General features: G+C 50.1%; 1 protein-coding gene across 1 annotated transcript in view; it reads right to left on the reverse strand.

The window, feature by feature from the left end:
• LOC111162297 (NSE1 homolog, SMC5-SMC6 complex component) overlaps nt 1-366 on the reverse strand; it is a 71,353-nt gene extending 70,987 nt beyond the window's left edge. The window contains exon 1 of the mRNA XM_022526612.1: nt 180-366. Coding sequence (XP_022382320.1) covers nt 180-201 — 22 coding nt within the window. The 5' untranslated portion in view covers nt 202-366. The remainder of the gene's footprint in view (nt 1-179) is intronic.
• Between the last annotated feature and the right edge of the window lie 19,767 nt (nt 367-20,133).

Below are 20,133 nucleotides of genomic sequence, written 5' to 3' on the forward strand. Positions count from 1 at the left end.
CATCACCATCATCATCACCAACATCACCACCATCACCATCATCACCATCATCATCACCAACATCACCATCATCACCATCATCACCATCATCATCACCAACATCACCATCACCATCGTCATCATCACCATCATCATCATTCCTTCTCTAAACCGTCTCCTCTTTATGGAGACTGCCTTACCTGGGGTATGATTGGATGTCATTCTGCCCCAAGGGTGGTAGCAGAAAGGATCAGCTCTCTGCCTCTTTGACACAGTCTCCTGGCTTTGTTCGCAGTGCTTAGCTCAGAGTTGTAGGCCATCCCTCTGTCTTCACCTGCCAAAACCAATGGAGCCACACCAGCTTGGAGGTCTCAGATGGCTCTAACTTAAAAATAATCCCACTGGGTCTGTTCTGTTAAACTACAACAAAACAAAACCAACCCCCCCCCCAATAAAACCAAGCAACAAAAACATAAACAGATGTTGGAGTCTCTCCTATTACATGGAGTCTGGAGGCTGGCCACCGCTGGTATGATTCAGCTGCTCAAAGATGTCAGGGAAGTATTTCTCGCAGATGTCAGGGAAATATTTCTCACCATATAAGAATTCCAGATACTGGCTGCTGCTGGAGCCCCGTTCACAGATAACAGGGCTCCCACAATGCAGTTGTCTTGGCCTTCTCTCATGGTGGCAAGATGTTCTGTGGTCACAGCAGGAAGACCACTGCTATCAGGAATGCTAACATTTTCTGAGAGGCTCCCCCCCACCTGCACAGAGTCGACCTAATTTCCCTTCCACTTCCATTTGTGTTTCATTGGCAGAACTGGGTCCCTCCACCCCCAGGACAAAGGAGGCTGAGAAAGCTGGAGTAGGAGCACCATGACTGGCCAAAACAAATCATGATTCACTGCCTCAGGCCAGGTAACTTGCTGCCCCCAGATAAAGTCGGGATTCTGTTGGCAAGGAAGAAGGTAGGAGGTGAGTATCGTGGTTCTATAGCAATTCAAGGTACTATGGGCACGTAACGAGCTGTCTCCAAACTTAGTGGCATTTATCTTGTCCAAGAATCTGTAATTTGGCAGGGCTCAGTGGAGACAGCTTGTCTCTGCTTTACTTGGCGACAGGTTAAAACAACAGCAACATTTATTTTCTGCATGATTTTGTAATTTTGTTGGAGTTCAGCGAGCTTAGCTCATCTCTACTCCCCTTGGTGTCAGCTGGGAGGACTCTGGAGTTAACCATCTAATGACTCACTCACTCACATCTGGCCCTGGGCTGGAAAGCTCCAAACAGCTGGGGCTCCTTGGGCTTCTCTTTCTCTCTCTATGTGGACTCTCCATATGCTCTCTCCGGCACACCTGGACTTTCCCACATGTCAGCTCAGGGAACCCAAGGTGTGAGCTGAGAGAAAGGGGTGGGGAGAGAAAAAGGGATGAGGGAGAGAAGAGGGGGTGGAAAGGAAGGAGGAAAGGAGGGAGGGAAGGAGGGAGGGAGAATACCAAGTGACGTTGTTTCTCTGTGTTAAACCTAACTTAGAAGTCACTGCATCATTTCTACCAGATCTTATTCCTTAGAAGAGACCCACTGAGGCCAGGTCATAGTGTAGGAGAAGGGAATTAGACCTTTTCTTCTGGTGGGAGGATAAATAATTGGACATGTTTTAATGCCACATCTACCTACCAGTGACAGAGACCTAAAAATAAAACAGACCATAAAGCATTGTGTTAGAGGGAGAATTATGAGGCAGCTGACAAAAAACACTTTTTTCTCTAAAGATCCTAAAACTTATATCATGCTGCTTTTAGAAGAATCAAAGTGGGTTTTGCTCAGGAAGGGAAGCCATTCCTCAATTTAGAGGCAGGGTACCCCTGTTGTCATAACTTCCAACCCCAGGTTCCCATCAGCTTTGCCATCTCCCGACTCCCAACCTTGAGCCCAAACAGCTCTTTGCCTGAGGGCTTGTATCCTGGTTGTAGAAGCCTGTTCTGCTCCCCTTCCTGGTCCCTATCCCACTTCCACCCCCAGCATCTGTGAGCCCATGGCTGAGAGGAGTATCAATACCCCAGCTCTCTCCCCCTTAGTGAGATGAATTTCCGGTACATGTCCTACACTGTCTCCCTGAGTTCTGCAGCAGACTTGAGCCTTAGCTGACCACAGAGACTGTCTTCTCAGTGATGGGAATCGGTGATTCCCATACCTCCTTGGTTTTCCTGAGACCACTGACCAGGTAAGCGGCTTGCCTTAGAATCCCAATCTCACAGTCTGCTTCTGGGGAAAACAAACTAAGACAATTAGGTTTAAAACTTGAGAGACAGAACTTGGAGTTTCAGCTCTGATGTGGAAAGAACTTGGAAGGCATCACTGCCATCTGCACAAGAGAAAAGCTGAAAAAAGTCAAGACTGAGGACTTCTCCCAGACCCTTCAGGAAATGGAGGTCACAGGGCAGTGGTGCCACCCAGAAGTCTGGGAAGACAAGGTGAACACAGAATTACACAGCTAAGATCAGCTTCCTGGATGCAGAAACCACTACAGCTAATAATTGGTAGGAACACTTAGATGATACTTTTTATAAATTGCAGGAGGTTGAGTGTGAACTAGCTCAGGAGATGAAAACTGGGGGCCCAGGCTTAGGGGGATCCCATACTTTCATAGATTTTACCTCAAGGAGCCTACCACATTCTCCCAGTTAATATCAGAGGGGAAAAAAAAATCCCCTCATATTTGGGAGTAGGGAGCCAGAGGAACATAACCCTTCTGAAATGGGCAGAGACCATTCTCCATAACAAAGGCCTGCCCTCAGAGGGAGGCTACTTTATCTGAGCGAGGAGTGAAGGAAAATTAGGTCGACTCCAACTCCATCTAGCCTTCCTGTCTCTAGCAAGGCAAGAAAAAAAAAAAAAAAAGCCTAAGAAGTGCTTCTGAAGGTCACAGACCAGGAACTCAGGCCCACTAGAAAAATGGGATTTAGTTATATTATTCAAGAAGGTTCTCCTCTCCAAACACCTCCTGCCACATCAACAGGGCTCCCTTCTAATAACAGTTCACCAAAACTGGGAGAACTGAAGGACAAAGAGTATATAAAATGAATAAAAGACAATAAATAAATAAAAGACATTTTATTGAAGAAGGAATTCTTAGGAAAACCCAAAGACCACAGAGGGTTAAAAAAAAAAAAAAAAGAGGAAAGCAGAGAAAACCAGAGCCTCTGGCATCTACAGCTACTGCAATATCGAACACAGCCCAGCTCCCAGAGAGATTAACATAAAGCCTCACACTGGCAGCCCAATTATCTCCGTTCCTATTATGCAACATATCGTGCCTGGCTTTCAGCAAACATTTACAAGATATGCTAGAAGGCAAGAAAAAACATAGTCTGAAAAGATAAAGCAACCCTAGGAACCAGATTCAGAAGTGATGCAGATTTGAGACTTAATCAGACAGGAAAGGAATTAAAAGTAACTACAGATTATTATGTTAAAGGACCTAACAGAAAAAAGTAGATAACATGTAAGAAGAGAAACTGACACTCTAAGAAAGAATCAGAAAGGAATGGTGGGAATAAAACACACTATAACAGATATACTAACACTCTTGGTGGCCCCATCACTTGACTGGGAAATAGCCGGTAAGCTTGAGGGTATGACAGTAGAAATGTCCAGAAAAAAAAGAATGCAGCCAAGCAAGGTAAATATCAAAGCATCTGTATCCAGTTGTATCATATTCAAACTGCAGAAAACCAAAAGCAAAGAAAAAAATCTTCAAAGGAGCAGGTTAGGGGGAAAAATCCTTATCTATGAAGAAACAGACTTCCTGTCAAAACCAGGCAAGCAAGAAGAGAGCAGAGCGAAAAATTTAAGTATATTGGAGAAAAAAACCACCAACCTGGAATTCAGCATCCAGTGAAATTACCCCTCAAAAGTGAAGGAGAAGTAAAGACTTTCTCAAACAAACAAAAAATCAAGGAAATTTGTTGCCAATAGATGTACCTTCCAAAAAATGTTCAAAGAAGTTCTTGGAAGAGAAAGAAAATATTGTCAGGACCTCAGATCTACATAAAGAAGAGTGTCAGAGAAGAAATGAACTAAGAAAAATTAAAAATTAAACTGTAAAAGAATCTTAACTGACCTAATAGATAACTATTCAGAGTAATAATAGTACCGGGTGATGATAGCACGTGGATAAGTGAAATGAATGGCATCAATGTTATAGGGGATGGGAGGAAAGAGTTGAGAAAACTTTGTTATAAGTTACCTGCACTGCTTGTAACACAATATAATATTGTTTGAAAGTGAATTTAGATTAATTTGTAAATATTTACTGCAAATGTTATGACAACTAATAAACTTTTTAAAAAGAAGATATAGGGACGCCTGGGTGGCTCAGTCAGTTAAGCCGATGCCTTCGGCTCAGGTCATGATCCCACGGTCCTGGGATCGAGTCCTGCATCGGGATCCTTGCTCAGCAGGGAGCCTATTTCTCTCTCTGCCTCTGCCTGCCACTCTGCCTGCTTGTGTGCTCTCTCTCTGATAAATAAATACATAAATAAATAAATAAAATCTTTTTAAAAAGCAGGATGTATGACATCCTTGTCTTAAAAGAAATTTAAAAGAAAAAAGGAAGATATAACTGATAGGGTAAGGGAGGAGAGAAAATTTAATCATATAAGATGTTCAGTGAAGACCAGAGAATGCAAAAAAGAGAATGTTTTTTAAGAAAAAAGAAATACGTGCAGTGACTATGAAACAGTTACTAATATGGTCACTAGCAGCCCAATTGACAATCCCTTCAAATGTGAATGGTCTGAATACATCAACTAAAATACAGAGACCGTCAGAGTGGATTAAAAAAGAAGACCCAAATGCATGCTGTCTACAAGAAACCCATTTCAAATGTATACATGCACTTAGATGGAAACCAATAGGATAAAGAAAGATATACCATGCTAACATTCATCAGAAGAAAGCTGTCGCCATATTAACCTCAGACAAAGCAGACTTCAGAACAAGGAATATCAGCAGGGATAAAAGAAGATATTATGAAAAAAGAAAAAGAAAAAAAGAGGATATTATGGGGCACCTGGGTGGCTCAGTGGGTTAAAGCCTCTGCCTTCAGCTCAGGTCATGATCCCGGAGTCCTGGGATCGAGCCCTGCATCAGGCTCTCTGCTCTGAGGGGAGACTGCTTCCTCTTCCCTCTCTCTGCCTGCCTCTCTGCCTACTTGTGATCTCTGTCTGTCAAATAAATAAGTAAAATCTTAAAAAAAAAAAAAAGAGGATATTATATAATGATACAAGAGACTGCTCTCCAAGACACGGAACAATCCTTAATTTTACACTTCTAACAACTGAGTGTCAAAATACATAAGGCAAAAACTGATAAATCTGCAAGGAGGAATGGACAAATTCACTATTGTCTGGGTAATAATATTTTGGGTAATACTGATAATATTGGATGTTGGAGACTTCAATACCTCCTCGGTAGCTGACGGATCCAGGAAGCAAAAATCCACAAGCATACGGCTAAAACAAACAGCAGTATCAATCAACGGGATCTAACTGACATTCACAGAATACTTCATGTGGAACATTCACCAAGACAGACTACATTCTGGACCATAAAACGAACTTCAACAAATTTAAAAAAATTAGAAATCTTATAAAGTATACTCTTAGTCTACAATACAAATAAACTAGAAATCAAAAATAGGAAGAGATCGGGGCACCTGGGTGGTTCAGTTGGTTAAGTGTCTGACTCTGAATCTGGGCTTAGGTCATGATCCCAAAGTTGTGAGATTGAGTACCTTGTTGGGCTCCATGCTGGGCATAGAGCCTGCTTAGGATTCTCTCTCTCTCTCTCTCTCTCTCTCTCTCTCTCTCGCATGCGTGCATACACTCACGCGCTTGCCCTGCCCCTCCCCCTCTTAAGAAAATAGAGAGCTGGAAAATCCCAAAATATCTGGAGAACAAAAAGCACACTTCTAAATAGCACATAGACTAGAGAAGAAATCATAGGGGAAATTTAAAAAGTATTTTTAAACAAACAAAATAAAAACATAACTTACCAAAATTTGTGAGGTGTGGCAAAGGAAGTGCTCAGAGAAAAATCAATAGCATTGAATGCAGATATTAGAAATGAAGAAAACTCTAAAATCAGCAACCTAAGAGGGGCAAAGAAACCTATACAAAGTTGCTCCACATAGTACGTCCTTTGGGGAATTGCAAACTAAAATAACAATGATATGTATCATCACACATCTACCAGGCAGCTAAAAATACCGACAACACCAAGTGCTGGTAAGAACACAAACGAGCAGAACTATCACTGGTTGCTGGTGGGCAAGGGTATAGACTTTGGAAGAGCGTTTTAAAGTTTCTTACAAAAGGAAGCGTTCTCTGACCATACGACCAGGCAACTGCGTTCCTCAGTAGTTACTCAAAGGAGTTGGAAACATCCCCATGCAAAACTTGCACAAAAGTGCTCACAGCAGCTTTATACCTAATTGTCCCAGACTGAAAGCACTCGAGGGGTCCTGTAACAGGTGAACCCATAAACGGCGGTATAGTCAGATGACGGAATTCAGCACTAAAAAAAAAAAAAAAAAAGAGCTCTCAACCACAAAAAGACACGGAGGAATCCTAATGTCACATCGCTAAGTGAAAGAAACCAGCCTTAAGAGACTATACATGGGCTGCGTCCACCTGTATAACATTCTGAAAATGGGAAAACTGTAGGGACAGTAAACAGATCTGCGGCTTCCAGGGTCAACATTGCTCTATTGGTGGATACAAGTCATTTTGCATTTTGTGTGCTCCCTTTCACTCTCATTTATTTTGAGACAGAGAGAATATGTGCAAGTGAGGAGGTCGGGGGAGAGGCGAGAGAGAGAGAATCTCAAGCAGACTCCATGCCCAGTGTGGAGCCCAATGCGGCCTTGATCTCCCGTCCCTGAGATCATGACCTGAGCCGAAATCAAGAGCCAGACTCTTCACTGACTGAGCCACCAAGGCACCTTTGGCTTACTTTATTCTAAAAATACAGTATATAGGGGAGCCTGGGTGGCTCAGTTGGTTAAGTGACTGCCTGTGGCTCAGGTCATGATCCCAGAGTCCTGGGATCGAGCCCCACATTGGGCTCCTTGCTCAGTGGAGAGCCTGCTTCTCCCTTTCCCTCTGCTGCTCTGCCTGCTTGTGCTCTCTTGCTCTCTCTGTCAAATAAATAAAAGTCTTAAAAAAAAAAAAATCAGGGCACCTGGGTGGCTCAGTGGGTTAAGCCTCTGCCTTCAGCTCAGGTCATGATCCCAGGGTCCTGGGATACAGCTCTGCATCGGGCTCTCTGCTCAGCAGGGAGCCTGCTTCCCCCTCTCTCTCTGCCTGCCTCTCTGTCTACTTGTGATCTCTGTCTGTCAAATAAATAAATAAAATCTTTAAAAATAATAATAACAATAATTAAAAATACAGTATATAATACATATAATATGCAAGATATTTAATCAACTGTTTCTGTTGTCAGTAAAGCTTCCTGTCAACAGAAGGCTATTAGTTAGGTATCTGGGGAGTCAAAAGTTACATGTGGATTTTCCACTGCCCAGGGGTCAGCGCCCCTGACCCTCCCCCACCCATGGTGTTCAAGGGTCAGTTGTGTATGAATTTGAGTCCCTGCATGTGGGTGTGAATGCGTGCAGTGGTGTGAGTGTGCCTCAGTGCGAGCACGTGGAGAGTGTGGATGAGTGTAAGTCAACATACGGGTGAGTGAGTGTGCGTGGGTGAGTATGAAGGGCTGCAGGGGTGTGTGTGTGTCTGTGTGTGTGTGTGTGTGTGTGTGTAGGTGTGAGTCTATGACTGTGAATGTGTTTGGGGAATGTGAGTGAGTGGTTGTAAGGATGGGCGTGAAGGTGCGTGCAAGCTTTTCTAGGCAGAATCGAACCTGCGTACATGAAGGCGATGTCTACAGCTGCCCCCGTTGCTCTTTGTGGAATCCATGTGAAATGCGGAATCCCCATCGGACCTGTTGGAATTCGCGGCTTGTCTGGCCAAGCTGCATGTCCTTGCTGAGGGCTCTCCGCTTGTCTGCCTGGACTGCCCCCCTCCAGGGTTCATTATACCCAACTGCTTGCGTTTCTCACTCGTCCGGGCCCTACCCAGACCCCCAGGGCTGGGAAAGCGGGAGATGGGTCTGTATTTCTTACTCTCCCCAGCCACCAGCTCAGGGCCTGGCTCATCAAGACATCAGTATGTAGATGCTGAATAATTGTAGTTTTTCTTGCCTCCAGGCTCACCTCACCCTCTCTGCCTGAATGAATGCCTTTCCCTTTTCTTCCTCTCTCTCCCACACTGACCTATGGAGGGACCATCAGAGGCCACCTCCTCCAGGGAGCCATCCTTGACTCCCGGAGACTGTTGACTGTCTATTGTCACATACTCGAGTTATGAGGTCTCAGAGAGCAAGGATCATGCTTATTTCCTATCTTCATATCTGTGTCTTCAGCACTTGTCACAGGGTTAGGCAGCAGGGCCGAGAAAGAACGAATGCATGAAGAATAATGAAAGAGAATGGAAGTACCGTGTCTCCTCCTCCAGGAAACCAACCCTTACTCCCTGCTTCCCTGGCTCACTGCCCCCCTCCAACCACAGCAACCCCATTGGGTTGTCCATGGCTCTGAGAAGTTTGTTTCTACTCTAAGACCAGGAGATCTCTGAGGCTGAGATGTGGTCAAATTATCCTCCAGGTTCCCAGCAATACACAGCCTGATTCTGCACATCTCTTACCCCACCACCTCCCACTCTCCCCTCCTCAAGGTTCTCCAGCCAAGCTAGCCTCCAGACAATTCCTCTAACATGCCATCCCAGGGCCTTTGCACATTCTGTTTTCGGTCCCTAGTTTCCCCCCATATTCTCTTCAGGTTCAGTTCAAATATCTCATCAGGGACACCTCTCAAACACCAGCTCCACTGGCCTTATACCTCCCTCTCCGTTTAACTTTTCTCTTGGGACCTCTTCATACCTGAAATACTTTATTCCTCAGTGTTCTTTCCCACCGTCTGGTTCCCTATGGGCTCTTTTGGTGTCCAGTGGTTAGTGGTCTGTGGTGCCTAGGCTCAAATCCCACACCTGCTGAGTGATTCTCAGCAAGTTGCCCCTCTGTGCCTCAGTTTCCCCATCTGTAAAATGAGCGGTAGTAATACAGCTCCTTCATAAGGTAGTCGTGAGGATCGAATGAGTTACCACGTGCAGAGCCTCGGAGCAGAATTTACCAGATTGTACGAGCTACTGATAGAAGGCTTGCTTCGCTATCTAAATTCTTGTGGCGCCTGGCATAGGGGAGGCGCTCAGTAAACACTGGAGGGAAAAACACCCACGGGCACTTCGCAGAAGCCAGAAACCGGGCTGTCAGGAAGGGGTAAAGGAAGAGAGCTGGCCAATCCCCACCCCAGCCCTGCCTGCTCCCAGCCCCAGAGGCACCCAGCCCTCCGCAAAGCGCGGCTGGGGGGCCGCCCGCAGGAGCTGGGACTTTGGTCCGCGAGTCAGGGGTAAGCACCGCGGAATTCTCCGCGGGGGCGGCCGTGCGCCCAGTAGGGGCCGTGCGCCCATGGTGGGGCCGGGCCCGGGTGCCGGGGCTGCCCGCTGCGAGGTCCAAGGCCGGTCACAGGGGGCGCGGGGCGCGGGGCGCGGGGCTGGGAGCCGGGAGCAGCAGGGCGCGTGGGCGGGCCATGGGCGGCGCGGGGCGGGGCCTGCGGCGGGGCGGGGTAGTGAGGGGCGGGGCGCAGGAAGGCGGGACGCAGGAAACCGCGGCTGGCGGGCTGGCGAGCTCAGGAAAGCCCCGCGCGGCGCGGGGAGGACGAGTGATCCGGGGGTCCCCCACTTCCAGCTCGGGCGCCCCCCACTTCCAGCTCGGGCGCCGGCGCGGCGAATGGACCCGGGGCGCGCAGGTAGGACGCGGGGCCCGCGCGCTGGGCGGAAGCGGGCGATGGGCCCAGGGAGGGGCGCGACCGCCGGCGCGGCCTGGGGCGGCGGGGACCCCCGGGGCCGCCCCGACCGCATCGGGGGCCTCCCGGAGCCCGCCCCTCCCCGCGTCTCGAGCGGCGCCCGGATCGAGCCGGGTCGCCCGGGGGCAGCGGGCGCGCGGAGCCGAGGACCCCCGGCGCGCCCCCTCAGATTCGTGCTGACCCGGAGACGCCAGCGGAGACGGCCCCTTCGGGGACTTGGGGACGTCGTGAGCGTGGGGTCAGGCGGGACTTGGGCCACGCAGCCCTCTGGTCGCGGAGATCACCCCCTAACCCCGAGCGCAGGAAGTGGGTGAGGATCGGGTGGGGGCGGGGGAGTTCCGAAAACTGAACTTGGTGACCAGGTCGAGGCGTCTGGGTAAATCGCGTCCTGTCGACCCTTTCTCTCCTTATTTGAATATTGGATGGACCCAGTTATAATAGAGATCAAATACTGGACTAATTTTGTACAGGTTCTGTCTGGATCTTTGGAAATATTCTGAGTTAAATCGCAGAACAACCGTTTTAGTTGGTACGGTGTGTGAATCAGTCCGTTTTTCAGATGAGGACACTGAGGCCCCCGGGGCAGTTTAAATCGTTTGCCCGAGGTGACTCCTGACTGCAAAGTGTGCAGCAGGGTTCGGCCCCCGGTGGTCGGGTGCCAGAGCCTGCTGTCTTCCACCTGTCCATGGTGCTTGTCAAACTATCCCATAAACAAATTATCCCCGGGATTTTATTAAAAGGCAGATTCCCAGGCTGCCTTCAGTGAGATTCAGATTCAGTAAACCTGGGAGTCTGGATTTTAAAGCACACACACACACACACACACACACACGCACAATCTAGATTTCTTAGATCAGGCAAGACTGACGACCTGGCAAACTCCACGTCCCTGCTGCTGGGATTTGTCAATGACTCTCGCCAGCACTGATCCTCCTGGAGGCCTAGCGTCTCCTCTGTTCTCCCCCAGCCCTCTGTGAGGTTCCTCCCTAAGAGTGGCCTCTTTTAGAAATGTGGGCATTTGCTGGGACATCAGTGCCTTTACTAAAATCCTAAAGTCCAATGGGGAGACTGAGGGTGTATACCTCTCTCCCCCACAGTCAGGGGACATTCAGGGTCCTGCAGAGTCCCCTTGAGTGCCGTTCATCTGCCCTGTGGCTACAGGTGAGGATGCTGAGGTGTGTGGCATGGGAGGCAACCTGTCCTAGCCATCCGCTCATTTATTAGCACCTACTGGGCTCCTGCTGGGCATGGCTCCACTGGTGCTGGGGAGGGGGGAGAAGCCACACATGGATGGGAAGGTGGGTGTGGCCACATCGTGGAAGGCCTTGAATGCCATGCTGAGAAGCATGGCCCGGTGCACTTCACCTTTGCCTGAGCCCCAGACAACCACAGTGCAGATTTCCAGGCCCCACCCAGGACCTCCAGAGCCAAATCTGGAAGGGAGGCCATGGGAAAGGAGCAAGGAGGGAAGCCGGCTGGTGAGTCAGTCACCCTGGTTACCACGTACCCAGTTACCAGCAGGTCTGGGATGACCTGAGGACTTCTAGATTCTGGGCAGTGACTTACTTAATTGATGTGCCTTCTACAGCACGATTCTTGGGGGTGCAGAAAGGTCAAGCTGGGGTAGGGAGGTGGTCCCCTAAGGCAGTCCGTTTCCTGCTGCTCTGATTTAGAAATGAAGCTGAAATGCACCATCAGAAGAGGAGAGAGCCTGTCCTGGACACCCCCCCCCAAATCCCCATCCCTCTACCCCACAGGATGGAGGAGAGAGCTTGGGTTCAAGTGACCCACTGCCCTCAGCTGTCTTTGATGGTACCTGGGAGCGGGGCAGGGGCAGAACCCCCCCACACTAGGTGCTTCTCATTTTTCAAGTTGGACTTTCGTGAAGGTTGAGGACATGTTTTTTAAGATACTTGACGTGATTTCCCTCGCATAGTACATCACAACAAATGTTCATGACTCTTTTTGCCCATTAGGAAGCACAGTGTGGAGGTTAAGAGCCAGGGCTCTGGAGCCAGATTGCCCAGGTTAAGATGTTGGGTTTACAGTTGACTAATTTCTCAGGACCTCGGTCTTCCCATTTATGAAAGGGTAGTGATGACTTTTTACTACTGTAGTGATGATTAAATGTAAGGATAACGGTCAAGTATCCAGACAGTGCCTGGCACAGAATGAGCACGATGTGTTTGTTAAGTAAATAAATGAACCTCACTGGATGGGATTTAATCTACCCATTTTGCCAGGGATGCGTGCAGTGGCCTTGGCCGAGGCCGTATATTTGGAAGTGATAGGGAGGGATTTGAATCTGCTTTTCTTCCCAGCCTGCGTTCCTTCCCACTGTGCCAGTTTGCTCACTTTAGCCCCGGGGGACAGCTTTCTGAGCATTTCCCGTGGTCATTTCTGACCTGAATTCCCTTGGCTAGGCTAGACGAGAGGCCAGTGGCTTGCCTGCATGTCGTATGAACTTGCCCTTGCAGGAGTGTGGACCAGAAGCCCAGCGGAGACTGAAGGGTCTTGCGGTAGCCAGGGTGTCCTGCACCAAACAGGTTGTGTCCCTGATGTGTGACTTCCAGGAAGTCACTGCTTCTCAGAGCCCAAGGCAGAGAGGAGAGTACAGGCTTGCAGCCTGGGCTGGGGGTGGGGGTGCTGGGTTCAAATTTAGACCTTGCTGTTTCCTATCTATGGGATCTTGAGCAACGTGCTGAACCTCTCTAAGCCTCAGTTTGCCTGTCACTAAAATGGGTATTGGAGGGGTGTTCATGAGATAGTTTCCATAGACACCTTGCCCACAGCTCAGTGATTACTGTTTCTCTTCTTCTTAGGACAGTCACTTCTCCATATCCAGCCCCTAGCTTGCTCATTTATTTCTTTGAATATTTATCAATATTTCTGGGAGCTCCCGATAGAGCAGTGGACAAAGTCTCTGCTGTCTTGGAATTTCAGTTCCAGTTAAGAAGACCGGCAAAACACAAGCAAACTGATAGAGACAGCTCTACCCACCCCACCCCTTATTTCTAATGCTGAAGTCTGCAGGCTCTGGAAACTGAAAGTTCTTCCATGACCCCATGGGAAGCGAGACCTGAGGTGAACTAATCACGAGGCACTTTAATGTGTGTGTTTATGCTTCCCTTATACGAATGCTTGTGTGTCTCACTGCAGAGGAATGAATGTGAGCGATCTGGGGAGTGCTGGAACCCTGGTGGGGAGGCAGGGTGGTTAGATCGGGTGGGATTTTATACCAGGTGACCTTTCTGTAATCTGAGTTACCGTGAATTCTGAGACATGCCTGGTCAGCCTGGACTTCACAGAGGAGAACAGGGAATATCCCGTCAGGACTGGGAGGAAAAGTAAAGCAGGGCAAGTGCGGACTCCAGGGCAGCCTCTGTGAGGAGCGACATTGAGGAAGTTGCCGGGGGCAGAGGCCAGGGGAAGAACGGGCCAGGTGGAGGGAACCCCAGGGAAGGTCTTGTCCAGCCCAGCAACCCCACTTCCCGGCTTGCTGCTTGTCCCTGGCTCTGGGTGCACAGATCTGTCTAAATATGCATGTCTTTCCCTTCCCAACAAGTGACCAGGCCTCTGAGAGTTCAGGTTTGGCTCCGACTGACTCATTCTCACCCTAGGGGCCTCAAATTTGCTTTAGAGATTCCCGGGCTTCGCTCAAACAGGCCTGGGTGCCAACTCACTGGAGAGGATCACCAGCTGGGCTGGCATCTGAGTCCCCCCTCACCGCCACAGGGAGAGAGGGAGGAAGTGAGTCCCCGTGAGGTGAAGAGAGCTTGGCCCCCTGGGTTTGGTGGAACATTTCCTAAAAGGGAAGGACTGTCCTTCTGAGCAGCGGGTTTATAAAGGGACGGACCGCACACCAAAAAGTAACGGGTACACACATGCCTTGAGTGTTAGCACCAGGCTTACACTCCCTCAGCAAACATGTTAGGGACAGGGGACACAACAGTGACCCAGAAGCAAGAGCCCTCGTGGAGCTGACATTCTAGGGAGGGAGGTGACTTTTGAGCTAAGACCTGAGGTTAAAAAAAAAAAAAAAAAGACATGTGGACATCTAGGGAAATAAGAGAGTGATTCCTGCAGAGGGGACAGCAGGTGCAAAGGGCCCGAGATGGGACCAAGCTTGGTATGTCTGACCCCCCAAAAAACTGCTGTGGTTGGAAGTAATTGAGCAAGACTGAGAGGGGAAGGAACACAGGTCGAGGAGGTAAAACAGAAAACCAGACACCTGCAGGTACCTCATTCACCTTGTGAAAGGAGCTGGCAGAGTAGGAGCTGCTCTCAACCAAACTTTACAGGTGAAGCAACCGGCACAGAGTCGTTGAGTGACTTGGCCAGGGCCACACAGGTGGCAGAGCACAGCTGTGAAGCCAGCAGCTCCAGCATCCTCGGTCTTCACCACGGTGTTTCAACACATCATGTGGTCGGATCCAGATCAGGATGGTGTTTCCAATGAACTAATCATTGTACTTATCATTTTACCAACGAGAACCTTCCTGGCCCCAAACAGTGAGGACACACCAAAGCGCGGGGTGGGGGGTGGTGTGTGGAAGGGGATGAGTAGAGGCCCCTCTCCACATCAGGCACTGAGCTAGGTGAAGGTGGGTAGGCGAGCAGGTGCCTCCCCATTTCCCTGAGGAGGAAACTGAGGCTCAGGGTGGGGGCTGATCTGGGTGACGCAACGCCAAAGGGACAGAGTCTGGGTTCAACCCTGAGGCTGCTGACCCGGGAGCCTGTGCATTTAACTGCTCTTCTGAGCCATCCAGCCCAAGGAGTAGTGTCTAAAAGAAACTACCTTTCTTGGTCAGAAGTGAGGAAGCAGAGTCACCAGCAGCCATTTTGGAGAACTGGGGTGGCCCTGAGGTTTTCTTATGCAAGGAGAGTGTTCTGCCTTTTCAAAAGAGGAAACAGAACTTCTGTGGAGAGGAGAGACACCAGATCTGTGGACAGGTAGCCCTCCAAGCCCATGGAGCCGCAGCCTCTTAACAATCTTGCATCTGGAGATGGAGTGTAGGCCTTCCAGAAGCCACATTTTCACAGCTGGACAGCTCTAACTGGGAGAAAAATCTTTCCTGAGATTTAGCCAAATTAACTTTCTAGTAGTGTTTACGTTCTGGCTCTGGTTCTACCCTTTGGAAGTAGTAAACAGCGCCCTCCAATCTGAGCCCAGTTTTTCTCTTACTCGAAATTCAGAGTCCTAGTTCTTTCAGTCATTCTTCCTGACTCAGGGAATTGTAAAGAATTCAGCCTGGCTTCAGACATGATCCAGTTGCTCAAAGTCAAACCCATTGCCTCCCACCAAAGCCTGCCCAGCCACAGGGGGAGGGAGACTATCACCTCTTTGGATTTGGAGCCCATACCTCTGTTGATATAACCTGCAATCATGCTTCTGAGTGGTCACATCCCCCTTGGAGTTCACATTGGGCTTTCCAGCTAAAACCTCCTCTTCTACATTGCTGTCCATCAAAATTTCTTCCATTCTGAAACTCCTTATCTGAGGCTAACACTTGTTTTCAGGCTTTCTTGTTTTCTAGTAAATCTGCTTCAGGCTAAGTGGCTATGTTTTTTCCTCTGAGTACTCCATTGGCTTCATTCCACAGGTCTTTCTTACACAATGTCGTTCATTGCTAAAATAATTTACAATTTCCCTTTTGATTGCAAATGTTACCCACTTCAAACTTTTTTTTTGAAGGCGCATGGCTTTTTTTAAAGTTATCTTTGTATTGTTGGAGTCTAAGTTTATGGCATAGTGGTCAGTATTTATGACTTGTGTGAGATCAGTGTCGGAGAATTTGTTGAGGTCCTTGTAAGATTCCTCTGGTCAGTTTTTCTGTATGTTCTTCATGTATTTGAAAGGATGTATATTTTCTGGTGGGTATAAAGTTTTAGAAATCTATGAGCTCAAGCTTGATCATTACATCATTCATATTTTCTGTTTTTGTGTCTGTTTTTGTTTTTTCTTTACTTTCAAACCCATATTGTTTGGTGCATAGAAATAGAATATATGAGTAGAAGGAGGGTTCATGATTTTTATACCTTCTTGGTGAATTGTTGCTCTTATCATAAAACACCCACCTTTCTCTCTTTTATACTTTGTTGCCTTGAATTCCACTTTATTCGGTATTAATATTCCTACACCTGTTCTCTTTTTATGCATTTTCGTGACTTTTCTTTGACCTTAGTCTTGGAGCCACATAAATTAAAAACAAAAAACAACGTGCATCTCAGTCTCGGCTTGGCAACCCACTTGCTCTGTAATCTGCGGCAAGTCCTTTGGCCTGTTCGGGTCTTACTTTCTTCATCCATAAAATGGGGCTATGACTCACTTTGCCTCTCTCTCCAGTTCCTGTGAAAATAGCGACGGTCTTGGATATGAAAAGTGCTGCCAACATCCCTGTGCGTGGGTTAGTCACTGGGTGTGAACATGGGCTGACGTTCCAGGCAGTGAGGACGGAGGAGGACCTGGAGGGCAGGGACCACTCCCCGAGAGTGAAGATCAGTTTCACGGTGGCTGCCCCTGGCTGGCTCCCTCCTCGGTTCCCACAGACGATGAGTAAGATACTGTCTCTGGCCTGGAGGAGCTTCCAGTCCAGAAAAGGAGAGGAAAGAAGGCACAGCTCAGTACTGCTGAGACTGGCAGGGATGCTGGGACAGAGGGACAGCCAGGGGAAGGGCTGAGGGAAGAGCAGGGTTTGAGCATTCGGGTCCGTGGGGGTGGCACAGGAGGTGGGCATCGAGGGGGGAGTCTGTGGCACATTTGGGGACTGGTGGAGCTGGGCTGGGAGAGCGCAGCATTGGCAGGCGGGCCTCCTCCCCTACGCAGGAGGAAGGCGTGGGGCTTGCAGAATTTTGACTCTCCTCCCTTGCCCCCGTGATGCCGCTGGGCCACAAAGAACAGGCGATTTGGGGAGGGGGGTGTGGTTCTCCAGCTCCACTCCGTTCTCATCACCCTGACAACCACATCCCGTAATGCACGAGAGCTAATAGGGACAGAGGGCAGGGGACCTTTGAAAAGGCAGCTATGGGGTCTCTACCTGTGACTGCTTGTGCGTCTTGGTGGCGGCGTCCTGGGACACCCTCGCCCCCGACCCTGGAGTACGTTAGCTGGTGGTTGGAAGCCAAAGAGGGACGACAGATCTGCGGTGTGGGGTTTTTTTTGTTTTTGTTTTTGTTTTTAGATTTTATTTATTTATTTGACAGAGAGAGATCACAAGTAGACAGAGAGGAAGGCAGAGAGAGAGAGAGAGAGAGGGAAGCAGGCTCCCTGCTGAGCAGAGAGCCTGATGCGGGGCTCGATCCCAAGACCCTGGGATCATGACCTGAGCCGAAAGCAGAGGCTCAACCCACTGAGCCACCCAGGTGCCCCTGCGGTGTGGGTTTTGAAACTGGAACTGCTTTCCAGATTTTAAAAACTTAGGAAAAGGGGCATGGAAATCTGGATTTCAAGCTTCTTTTCGAGATGTCAAGAGACCTAGCAATGCCCAGGCCTTCGCGGAGGTGACAAAAAGCAGCTTTGTTGGAGTGACAGTTGCCCTTCAGGACTGGCCCTGGGCCCACCGCGCTGTCATGTGTCATGTCATCTGGGTCTGTCCGTCATGTGTCTGAGCTCCTTTAGATCCTTGGGTCGACTCTGGGTGGGGGATATGGCTGTGAGCCGTGAGAGCAGAGGCAGGTGAGTGGAGAGTCGGTGGCCCCAGAAAAGACCGAGGGGGGCTGGAATTGCTATCTGGACAGGACTGCTGGGTCTGGGGGGGGTGGGGGGAGGTGCTGGCCGCCCCGAGCCCAGAGGGCATGGCCTCTCTCCTCCTTCTTCCCTTTTCCTCCCTCTGTGCAGACGGTGCACAGCTTCGCGCCTTTTCCCTTGGTGTACAAAAATGTGCAGAAGGCCGCTTAGAAACAGAGCTTGGCCAGCCCCCCAGAAGCTTCCCTCCTGCCCCCCCAAACCAGGGACAGTTCCTGACTTATGACCCCCAGATCAGTTTGTCTCCTTTGGAACTTCTTGTCAATGGAGTCGATCTGCCCTTTGGCACCTAGCTTCCTCTTTCATATGCCCCCGTGAGACCTGATCTGGCCAATGTCGGGGACTCAGGGTCTCGAGCCTTTATGTTATGCTTGGAGATGAGCTTTTGTTCCCTGCTCCATCCCTGCTGTCTCAGGGCCTCTTCCGCCCTGGTCTCCTTGTCTCCTTGCAGCACCGGCAAGGCAAGTGGCTCTGCCTCACTTCATAGATGACGAGACAGAGGCCCTGAGAAGAACCCTGGCTTGCCAAGGCCTGTCAGACAATCAGGGCGAGGCCTGGCCACTCAGGCCCAGAGTTAGGCTTCTGGGTCTCCGAGGCACTGGGGTCCCTGCCTGAGTGGCTCCACACGTCCATGTGTCCCTGACTCTCCCAGGAATAATGGGGGGGGGTGGACAATGGGAAGAGCTCGGGGAGAGACTCCTCCCCTGCAGTGCCCGTCTGCAGACAGAAAGTGAACAGAGGAGCTCTTCTTTGTGTGGACCTGATTGGCCCAGCTCTGGGTTCACCCAGGGGGCAAAGTCCTGGTCGTGGTTGAGACAAGTTCAGGGGTGAGGGCTGGGCAAACAGGACCAGAAGCCACTTCTAGCCCAAATGCTTCCTGCGTCTGCGGTGGGGATAAAACTGCACCTGCCATAGTCTTCGGGTTGATGTCAGGGTTAAGCCCGTCGGTGAAGTTCAAGTGCAGAGCAGAGTCTGGTGTGACCGAGACTAAGGCCGGGCATTCTGGGAGGTGGGGGTGGAAGTCACAGGCGGAAGGGCCCAGGATATGGTCTCTAATGGCTGGAGGAACTGGGGACACGCAGGGGCGTTCATGGTGCCTTCAACAGACCTCAGGAAGCAGGCCCGCTGGGAGCCATGACTGTCACTAAGACAGCCAAAATCGAATCAGTGTCCCGGGGCCAGGGCCATAATCATGGTAATGCCCCAATTACCAGCTCTCCAAGGTCAGTTTCCCCGGTGGCCAAGTTCAGGGCCTGCATAAAGGAATCTAAGGAGATTCTGAGCCAGAATTGGTCAGTGTTTATCCGGCTGTGAGAGGTGGATAATGGATAATTCCTGCTTGGGGGTCTGTGTCCACGTCTTCATCAGGGACGGCTGCATTCAGCAAATACCCTTGGATCCCCCCTTCCCCCTGCTGGGTGTGCTGAGCATGTCCTAGGTTCTAGGGCCCCAGCAATGAACAGGGTGGACACAGCCTCCGGCCTTGTGGGCACTGGCGTCCCGGGGGGGGAGCCTTTGGACATGCACAGGACACGTGTGTATGTGATAGGCCACGAGGGCTGAGTGCTGAGCAGAGAAATGGGCTTGCCAGTGACGGGGGAGGGGGTGGTCAGCTGCTACTCCAGACTGCGTGTCTGGATTCGCAGGTCCCTCGGGCTCCGCCTCCTCCTTGGGGCCTCTGGGGACCTTCTGAGGATGGGCATGGCTTCCAGGCTTCTCCGTGGGGCTCGCCACCTCTGCAGGCTTCCCATTGGCAGCTTGGACTCAATGTAGGTATAGCCAACCTGAGTGTCCCCAAGACAGTATCCCCTCCAGCCACGTCCCATGGTCTCCAGTCCCCTCCTGGCCTTCTCAGACAAGGCTCTGTCTCTCTCTGCACAACCCCCTGGGCTTCAGACACAGCTGATGACTCTCAGGCCTGTCTCCAGCCTGAGCCTTCCTTCTGAGCTCCAGGCCAGTAGAACATACTGCCTCCTGGATGCCCTCCGGTGCCCACCAACTGCTCGGACTTGCCACGTCCACAGTGTGGCTGGGCATGTGATCTTCCAGGCGCCACCCATTGCCACCTACTGCCCAGCCTCAGGCCACTTCCGCCTCCCAGTCCCCTCCCCCGATCACCACCACCCATGAGCAAGTTAACCTCTACTTCCCACGCAGGGCTGAGTCTGCCCCTCTCCTCGAGCAGCCCCTGCCCCATGGGGCTTGAACCCCCAGCCCTTCTCCACACACAAGCTAGAGTGGACTTTCCGGCGGATGCATAGCTCCTCTTCTGCTTAACGGCCTGCCCTGGGGATGGATGGAGTCTGAATCACATGCTATGCCTACTTGACAGTATTGTCCTCTGGCCCTGTGACCTCTCCTTTCTCTTTGTCGATGTAGCCAAGGGCCTGTGCTCCCCCTCCTCCCTGACTATGCCCTCATTCCTCAT

The sequence above is a fragment of the Enhydra lutris genome, unplaced genomic scaffold (assembly GCF_002288905.1).
Source record: "Enhydra lutris kenyoni isolate GAN:26980312 unplaced genomic scaffold, ASM228890v2 scaffoldscaffold90, whole genome shotgun sequence".
NCBI lineage: Eukaryota > Metazoa > Chordata > Mammalia > Carnivora > Mustelidae > Enhydra > Enhydra lutris.